We start from the raw sequence: 10,482 nt of genomic DNA on the forward strand, positions 1-10,482 counted from the left end.
CGGATTCCAGCTGTGAAGCCTGCTCGCGGCCTCCCCGCACAGCCCACGCCCAAACTTCCAGCCCTGCGGAGCTGGCACGGCAGCTTTCGCGTGACCAATTCACCTACGCGTTTCAGTCTGCGCATGGACACTCAAACCCCGGGATAAGCAAATGCTGCTCGCACCAAAATCCAGTTAATCCAGACCTGCAGAATTTTATATTTGGTTTTGGCAGACCTGTTGTTAAATAAGGCAAACTGAAGAGTTCAGAAAAAAGTTTCAATCCTACAAAGCTTGGAAAGAGAAAGGGAATCAAAGCTAAGCTAGGGATCTGTAGTTGCCCTAGAGAGAAGAACCCAGAGAGATGCAAGTGTCAATGAGGCAAAGAGTACAGACACAGAACGGCTCAGAACGGCGCTGACAGACTCAGTGATGTGATCCACAGATGGCAAGGATGCTATAAAAAGGGAGTTAAAGGAGAGGAGCGGTGAGCTTCCTCGGAGGAGGTTACCAGTGACCCACCCAGCAGTCTTTCAGGCAGCGTTAAGAGCGAGGAACTAGGGCTGCCTGCGAGCAGCCGAAGCGGGAGGGAGGCGGTGGCCGGGGCCCCTCTCCCGCCCGCACGCCAGCTACCAAGGGAAGGTTCCCACACCCTGCTCCCTGCACGCTTCTCTTTGGAAGCACACACGGAAGCTTACGTCTGGAAGTAAGCTTCGGAAAACCAGCAGGTCTGATACAGTTGTGCAAATCACACAAAGGTAACATAGGTTAAGAGATTAGGAAAACTCCCTCTCTCCCCCCTGCCTCCCTGAATGACCGCTGCCGCACCAGAAGGGTGATGCTTTTGATTCACAGATTTGCCAGTGTACCGCTTTTTCGCTGCACGTTATCTAATGACCAAATGACTAACTTGCAGGAAAGAAAAGTCACTCCCAAACCAAACAGATGGGAAAGGCCACTTGATGACAAGTCTACAGCGTTTTTCACTTCTGATTTACCTTCCGTGTTGGATACAGCTAACTAAGGAACAGAAACCAATGCTGAGAGCCAGCCATGGAAGTTAGCACTAAGGTGTCAGCTTTCCCTAGATTCAGAATAGGAACTAGTCTAGTAGTTGGTGGTAACATTTTATTAGTAGCTACCTTTATCTCCTGTTTCAGCAGTTATGAACAGCTAAGGATTTAGGCTATTAAAAAAATGTAAACGTTACAGAATTTTCCTTTAACTAGTTTCTCTACCACATCTTAAAAGTGAACTAACAGAAGGGCTTAAGTCAAAGGGAGATGAGGTGTATGATTTTAATAAACATTTTTCTTATTAAAATCTTGATATAGTTTAAATATACCATACAGAGGAAAAAAGCTATTTATAAAGCTACATACACATTTCAAGTCAATGACGACAGCATAAATCATTCTAGATTCCCTCTCCACTTGTCAGAATGCCTTGTGTGTGTATATATGGTGAGCTACTGTGAGTTATCTGCATAATTTTTGTCTGGCTATACATTACAGGACTTAAAAAAATGTTTAAGCTATATACAGAAATATATATACATATAACATATATTTATATGTTATACATACACATACACTTATATACATATACACACAATACATATATATATATACACACAGTACTTTACATTTATATATGGCCTTTCATCCAAGGGCCTTGGATACTTTTTGATACATCAAGTCTCACAAAGCTTTGTGAGGGAGGGAGCTTTATTTTACAGACTGTAGAGTTGACACCTATTCTAAACAGTTTCTTTTGTCGCTTTCTACTAACTTCACACATTTCTGTTAGAGGCGGTTTTGGTAATGGAAATAATTACACCAGTTAGAAATCCAGGCATAAGGTATACGTGGCTTTGTACCTTCGTAACTATCCTCCTTAGTGTACGAGAACAGCCATACCAGTATAGATCTTCTCTCTACTAATACACCTCTATCTAGACTTTTGTAGCTGTACTGCTTTTTATTTTTAATTGATGCTACCACAGTAAAATCCGATACAGTTTTGAACTTAAGATACACTGGAGGCCACAACAGGAAATCCAGAATAGACTCCAATCCTCATCCATTGAAACTATCCTTTTCTAGGAGGACTGATTTAGGAGGTATTAGTAAGCGCAGAAATAATTCTACATCTGTTTACTTGATTTATCTGCAGTTTAACTACACAAGCCTGAAACAGTCAGCCTGATTTAGAAAACAGGATTTTCAGCATCAATTTGGCAACCGGTGATCACAATTCCTGATCTCAACTGTCCTCCATAACCTCTAGCGACTAAATAAATGATGAAAACAGAGTCTTTTTTGAAAGTCACAGCTGTGGGTAACTTCTGGTCATCCTCAACTAGCTGACAGGAAAGAAAACCCAGTGGAGCTCTGGCAAAAGGTGAATGCCACTCAGATTTCGACAGAACCTTAGTTTAGCTCTTCCTAACAAAAGGAAGAAAAAAAATAATCACTAGCATGGGCTCATGGGGTTGGAGAAGCAAGAAAGAGGGAGAACGTCACCACCACAAAAGCCTTAACCTTCAATTCTTGAGTCTGCTAAGCTTTCAGAAATTTGTTCTGACACAGAAAAAGTAGCTCCTTCCTTTAACAATCACTTCCTGACTCTCAAAACTCTCTCAAGCATTAGGGAAAACAAGTCCTAGGTCACGGCCAGAGACTGCCCTCCCCAAAAGCAACCAACCACTTCAGAAAGGAACATACAGTAGAACCCACTACGATGCAGTTGGAGAATTTTATTCTAACCTAATTACCTTGAGATTATTCAGAACAAGCCACTTTCCCTTCAAACCAATTCTGTGAAAAGAAGGGGTTGCCTGGCCTGTTTCATTCAGGATTCTCTGCTAACTGTAAAATGCGGGCTGAATGTCTTCTGCAGGTCAATTTTTCAGTTACAAAATTCAGATTTTTTAATGAACAACTATGTTTAGTGTATGCTGTTAGCTAAAGTATAAATGGCTAAATAAATAAAAACTATTGTTTCTTCAGTATGACTTGGTATTTTGTCTGTAATTTCTTTATTAAAAAACTGTAACAAGATACTTAAAAAAAGGCTAGATACAAAAGAAGTTAAGCTGCTCACGAACATTAAAGTTTTCCAAAATGTATCTTCAATAGTCATGATCTTATAAACATTTTACAGTTACCAGAAAGTGCCCAGGCTGAGTTTACATAGTTAGATAACGTAGTACAAGTGTCGGGTTAGAACTGGTAGTGGAACAATCTCCTGACTGTCTGTTCACTGAAACAGGGATACAAAAATGTTGATTGTGAACTATGAAATACTGTGCATTGGCCTCATCATATGTACAAAAAAAAAAAAAAAAAAAACCACTAAAGGTACAGATTACATGCAAAATATTAGTGATGGTATCTGATGCGCCAGAGTTCAATGCAATCAGAACAAAAATTGCAATGAAAGTGGTTTCATAAGTGAACGATCCCAACTCCGGGATCTGAGCTGTCAGGAACTTTTTACAAGTTCAATATACATGATACACAACTGCAGCCAACCACAAATTAAACACCATAAAAAAAGTTAAAATAAAACACAGAACATACTTAATTTTTTATTTCGAAATTCCCTACTCCCTCTATACAAGAACCTTTGCTGAAACACTTTCCACAAAGGCAGCAGTGAATTTTCAGAACATTTTACATATTTTCCCTCAGCAAAAAGATAAATCACAGTGTAAATTATATTGTTCTGCTGTCATCTTTGGCTGGGGTTAGGCAAAGGAGTTATTGACCAGCAAACTGTTGCAATCAGATCTTGCCAGTGCTCCTTACGCCTTTACGTAACAAATTTAGTACAGGAATGTTTGCATTTAAATCTTTAAAGTACCACCAGGGGTATGACAGCATTAACTTTCATAAACTTTTATAGACAAATGGAAAAATCTACAAAACTTAGCTAGTAATATTACACAGCAATACACACTTTTTATACTCTACACAAAACCAAAATTCTTGGTCTTAATGGCGAGTAACAATTTCTGTTTCAAAATCTGCTTAGAGGAATAGAGTGGGACATAAAGGCGAGAAATGCAAGTGTTTGCTGTAGGAAGATGTTGGTCATCTGGTGGTCTTATTGTGATTGATGGCATAGGCTGGAATCCCTCCTCACTGGCAGGCAATGATGGACTTGAGGTCCAAAAGTAAACCTGGAAAAAGAAGAGGGCATTTAGAATTCTGCTGTACAAGGCTAAAATTCATACTGCCTATGTGTTGTGTAGGGACAGGTTAAAGAAGAACTGCACAGCCACAGAAAGCTTGATCATACTATGTTCTGTTCAATATGCCAGCTACACTCAGTGGTCACACTAAGACACTAAGATGCTTTTGCAGTAGTTTCCTTCACTTCCTTTCCTCAACTGCTCATTATATTATTTACTTCTGTTAAAACTGATAAAAGCAATGTTCAAAATGATCCTGTATCAACAAATCCTCAGTAAACGGAATGTCTCCAAATCCACATGGGAAGATGGTGACTGCCATCACTACAAATGCATCAGAAATCTCTCACAAGCCAGTTCGTCACCACGGAATATAGGACTTGTACACACAAAAGGCAGCAACGGAGAGTATTTGGTTTATTGTCTCAAATGTGAAATACTGACTTGCAGAGCAGAATCACTACCAAAACGTAACCATAGATACTCCTTAACAAATGTGCTCTAGATTTTCCACTTTTCAGATTAGTCCTTGTTTCCTTTTAGCAAACTGTAAAGGAAAGATAGTACCTTAAGGAGTAGGAAGTTAAAAGCAAATAGTTTTAAGAAGCATAGAATGAATACAATTTACAAGCAAGTTTTCCAAAATGAAACCCCCTGAACAGTATCTTGTTCTTTCATGCTTCTCATCAGCTATTCCTAAAGGGCTTTAAGAAGGTGATAGCGTCATTACTGACATCTTACAGACAGGACGCAGGTGTTGCCTTCAGGATACACAGAAGTCAGGAGAGCAGATGATCCAGGAAGAGAACTCAACCTCAAAACCCTACTAGCCCACAACGCAGTTGACTAACCACAGCTACTCAGCTTAAGAACTGTGCAGAGACTGTAACCGTGCTTCCATAAGAGACCTGTGAATATGGATGAGGACACCCGACGCTTACTTTCAGTTGCGAGAAGGTCTAGGAGTCACAGCTGGTGTTTCCAGAACTGAAAGTCTAATCAAACCCTACTACCCTGCGCTGCTACCTTAACTCTTCACATACAAAGTCTCTGCAAGTGGACACAGTTAAAACAGTAAAATCATGCCAAAGTTATTCCAGTTCTGCACGTTTCCACAGGGAATGGACAACTTACTAGATCTTGCCTTTCTGTCATACTCATCTTCTCAACTATGGACCAAAACCAACGTTTGAATTGCAAAAGCTTCTCAGCATTTTCTCCTGTGTGAAATAAGAAAGATATCTAATTCAGTTGGTACACTGGACAATAAATATTAAGAGATCTGTTTTACATGTACTGCAAGTTGGATGTCAGCTACAATCTCATGCATAAAGTCCTGATATTGGAGACACTAGTAATTTCAAAACTAATACGTGTACTTTTGAATGTAAAGGCTAAACTCTGACATACCTCAGTACAACTCCCACTCCCTCCCTCCCAAGAAGCCTAACAGCAGCTAAATATAGTTTAAAAATTATGTAAGAAATGTTAGACTGCATCCATCACATTTATAGTTCTAAAGTTAGGTCAGAACTTTCAGAAGGAGAGACATGCCACCAATAATACAACCCTTATAGTTAACATCAAGTGACAGCAAGATTGGAAAATGTGCTCTCCCCCAGCTGAAGGTAAATATTGTCAAAGGTATGTAAAAAACACAGCATTAAAATGATTAGGACTTTCAGTGACTTATTAACCGATGTCAAATTTGAAGAGGTAGTTCACGTTTAATGCTGGTAACTCTACTCCACACAGAACAAACAGTGTTAAGTTATCCATGCAACTCTGTTTCTGAGTAAGTTATTTCATACCTGACTCATCATTGAAAGAGGTAAAGCTGATTAGCATTTGCACATTTACTTCACCGCAGCCATTTACCAAAAGTCTGAAATCTTCTGCTGTCAAATCTTCTAATGAATTCTTTGGAAGTACATCCAGGAGACCCTTCCTCATTGCCTTAAGTGAAAACCACAAGATTGACATTATATCCATGTCACTTTCAGATTGACTTCAAATGCATTACTGAAAAGTTCCATGTGAAACCCCCTATCAACTCAAAATTCATTATTCTCCTAGCTGTTGTTCTCTTTCAAAGCTTTACCATCTAAGATGCAAATTTTCTGAAACAAAGAACTGCACCAATCTGTTAAACCCCACCTGCCATTGCAGAAGAAAGCAGCAATGGTTTGAACAAATATTTCACCAGGAGCAGAAGCAAATGCACTCTCTAATGCTAAGAAGTTCAGGTATTTTGCTGAGCTAAGCTGAATCTGATGAGAATTACGAAAAATGCATCTGGCATGTTACTTTTACTTTGCCTCCTCAGACACTCACATGCCAAATATGCTTTAAAAATGTTATACATACACACACACACATATTTTACATAAATAAGCAATATCCAGAAAAGATTGGAAATTCACAATGGAAGAATATGAATAAACTTGAGTTAATTCCAAAATTAATATAAATGTTTCAACTCTTAAAATGAACAAGAGTCAAACTATTAATACAGGCAGACATGGAGATCAAGCAGCTCAATTCCAGGAACACGTTCTTTCTGTGAGAAGTTTGGACCTCAGCTGCAAAGGTAATCTGGCAGCCTGCTAGCGTATCTCAGAAGTGCAGCAGGAAACCACAGTCGGCAGAAATGGCAAAGCTCTGATGTACTATCATATGACAGAGTAAGCGGTTCCAAGTATTGGACCTTCATTAACTGTTCACAAAAATATATTATTCCATAAATTTTAATTTAAAAAGGGCTTAAAACCCAAATTATTTTTAATACAGTTTTATAGTCAATTGTTAGGTTTCTTGCCAGGCTAGTAAATTAAGTACAAAGTTGTGTGTTTCATAACTGATTTTTCCTTTTAAAACAAGGACGCAAGTCACAAGTTCAAGGTGATTTATGTAAACATTTTTAAATTTCTTTTAAATCTTTGTTTATAAGGCTAAAAAAAAAATCAAAGGTGACAGATTATTAAAACAAAGTAGCTGCTACACACAAAGCAAAAATTCCAAGAGGATACGTGCCATTTGAGCTCAGGAAATAAACATATATGCTTAACCAATGACATCCGGTTTAAAAGAAATTATCTTTCATTCTATAAAAAAAAGAGAAATTGCTCCAAGTACTCAGTCTTCATGGTACTGCATTAATAGCTACACAGTTACAAAAAAAAATTAGAAAATTAAGTATTTTTAATCAAGCCTCCAAGACTTCAAAATAAACCTGATTAGCAATACTATAATGAGGAAAAGAATTAACTGGCTGAAATCTTACAGATTTTTTTCTTTTTTCTTTTTCTTTTCTTTTTGTTTTTTAAAAAAAACCACTCCACCAAAGACTTACATGTAGAGGCTGTTCCGCTACTACCAACATTCGGTGTTCTGCGTATTTCCGGACATACTCATATACATTCTGAGGAGTGACTGGTATATTTACACCATTGGAAATAAGTTCAACCTATGGCAAAGTAACAATTACCATTAAAAAAAAAAAAAAAAACAAAAACAAAAATAAGGAAATGAGATTATTACAACAGCCACAGTATGCTGCACAGTGATTTATTGCTTAATTATCCTTCTAAAACCAAGCAAAATTTACTACTGCATGTTAGCTTTAAAGATTCCCGAGGATTGACTATGCTATCCAGGCTTTATGGTAGGCTCTACATCACCTTCAAGGAAAAAAAACCCAGACTGCAATGTCTGAGGAGAACTCTGTATTTGAATCTAGGAAGGGTAAAACATTTTCTCTGCCACCTGTTAAGACCACAGATTATGCATACACTACAACATGCGGAGGCTGTCAAATTCTGAAACAACAGAAACGCAGGTTTAGCTGTGCTTACCTGCCCTCCACCCTCCTCCTTACACAGGTCTATCGCAAAGGCTAAGTCCATTGCTGCAAACACTGCATCAGCATCTGTACTCTGGGACGCGAGGATAAGTTGCCGAAGGCTTTCATACATAACTGGATCAAAAAAAGCGAAGTCATGCCAGTTCACCTATAAAAAAAAGATATATAAGGAGCAAAAAATAAGTATGTAGATGTTTAAAATATACCGGCTGTTTAAGAATATGTTAAAAATTACGTGACCTGTGCCTAATCTAATGCATTAGGATACAGCAGTGCATAACCCATGTAACAAAGCATACAAACACTTGGAAATAAAGGCAGTCAAACTCCTGTTTTCAGCCTGCTTTTGAAGGCACATTAGAATACTCAACCGAAGTGCTTTAGCAGAACATAAAAGACAGACCTGTAAAGCCTTTCCTGCTATTAAGGGCATAGAGGCTATAAAAAAAAATTATAGGGTTTTTTTAAACAAATTCTTCTACATATCACCTAGATCAATAGAGATTTGATGGAGGTTGCCTGAAGTTGGAAACAATTTCCATCAGTGCTCCAAAATGCTGGAGGTTTCCCTCTACTTAAACACATACTACTGCTGCTATGTATATGCATTTAGATGACTGATGGCCCAGCAGCTGCATACCACAGTTTCCAACAATTCAAATACCAATGTCTACTTCTTGCTGTTTTCTATAGTTCATTGCTTCTTTGTTCTTTACCAGCCTGTAGAGAAAAGTCATCTACTAATTAAACTAAACCTAACTAAAATATTCTCTCATGTCCCTAACAATTAACTGGAGGGAATATGTATTCAAGAAGAAAAACCTCAAGAAAAGAATTAGAAGGGAATCTCTCTTGGAAGATACCAGGGGATATTTGGAAGCGTATCTTTCTGCCACCAACCCTTTTTCATTAAAGATAACATATATGTTGGATAACTGATTATATTATCAACATTGTTTTTAAGGAAAGACCAGCAGTAACAGACCTTGGTTTAAGTTTGTTGCATCAGACAGAACTTAAGAGTGATACTGACTAATGCATGAAATGTGCAGTACATAATTAACATTTATTGGGGTGGGGAAGCATTTTTCCCAAAAGTTTAAGTAATTATTGCTCTGAATTAAATTATACTTACACCTGAGACAAAATTTTAATTATAATTCAATGAGTTCTCTCAAATATCAAGGAAAATGCTTTTCTCTAAGCTGAGATGCTATTGCCTAATACTGTCCAACACTTATCTCTTTGAGTCTTCGGTCTTGGGAGGAGAAAAGGGGGAGACAGTAAGTGGTTTCTGAAGAAAGTCAAAAACTATCCTATTACAAATCATTCCACCTTAGTCAAACACCTGACTTCTAGTGTATCTACTCAGTTCAAAATCTAGGAAATGAAAAAATTAATACTCCTCAAATTAAATTTAAAGACATCCTTCAGTTCCAATATCAACTCTGCTAGTCAATACATGCACATTAGGGAAAAAAAGCAGTTTTTGAAGATGAGATTTTATGTAATTAAAGGATATGCAAATATGTTCAACTTACCTTTCTGCCAAGAAGAACTTTGATTACGTGTCTATTTAACGTGATGGGACATAGTTCGTTCTGCAACAAGCACAATCCTAGGATTCTGAAAATAGATGTTTGGGTTTTGTTTTGGTACAACAGAAATTACACTGGAGATCTTTCAGCAAACTCACACTAAAAAAGTCAAAATATTCTAAGAATCAAGCTGCAGCTAGCTTTCCAGCCCTATCAATCCCCAAAAGAAAATCATGGACCTCTATAATTTCAAAAAAATATTTCCTGCTGTATGAAACTTCCAGATTGAAAAAAAAAAAACCAAAAAAACCCCAAAAAACCCCAAAAAAACCCCCCAAAAATTTAACAGGAAAAGAAACCTCAAGTTGACATGTGCAAACTCCCCACTATTTAGCTCCAGGTGAGAAATACAGAGCATAAAAGTAAAAGTTTTTGCAGCTTGGATCACTGGTACTCTCCCTGGTATTTTGTATATTCGTCTTTTACATTTTTTCAGACTAGAAAGTTAATAGCAGCATACCTGCCAATGTTTCTGAAACAATTCAGCCTTGCTTCTGTGTTTTTACCAGGTCTTGGTGTATAAAACCCTCGTTTTCCAGGTTGGTAGAAAAGTGGTGCATTATCATCCCCATCATCTGTATCATCTAATTCCATATCTACTACACTGCGGCTGGAACCATGTCGTTTTCTATTTTCCTGTTTTGAAAGACAGAATAGTAATTAATAAACTTACTTCTAGTTATTGACACACATCAACAAGCTATTTGCTACTTGACCCAAAGATTCAAGTTCCATTGTTTAAGAAATTCCATGATATTTCCTAATGGTAGCATTTTGTACTTCTGAGCAATTGCTGTTTAATTTGAAAAGAAAAAAAAAAACAAAGGGGGAGAGAAAAGGGGGGG

At 37.7% G+C, this 10,482-nt stretch overlaps 1 protein-coding gene across 1 annotated transcript in view; it reads right to left on the reverse strand.

Moving 5' to 3' along the window:
• Positions 1-1,345: 1,345 nt before the first annotated feature.
• The window catches only part of UBR5 (ubiquitin protein ligase E3 component n-recognin 5), an 89,308-nt gene continuing 80,171 nt past the window's right edge, over positions 1,346-10,482 (reverse strand). Inside the window, 7 exon segments of the mRNA XM_035893913.1 lie at positions 1,346-4,165; positions 5,312-5,397; positions 5,989-6,133; positions 7,530-7,643; positions 8,032-8,187; positions 9,581-9,665; positions 10,098-10,273. Coding sequence (XP_035749806.1) covers positions 3,953-4,165; positions 5,312-5,397; positions 5,989-6,133; positions 7,530-7,643; positions 8,032-8,187; positions 9,581-9,665; positions 10,098-10,273 — 975 coding nt within the window. The 3' untranslated portion in view covers positions 1,346-3,952.

Source organism: Egretta garzetta, unplaced genomic scaffold, assembly GCF_000687185.1.
Source record: "Egretta garzetta isolate BGI_Z169 unplaced genomic scaffold, ASM68718v1 scaffold154, whole genome shotgun sequence".
In the NCBI taxonomy this organism is placed as follows: Eukaryota; Metazoa; Chordata; class Aves; order Pelecaniformes; family Ardeidae; genus Egretta; species Egretta garzetta.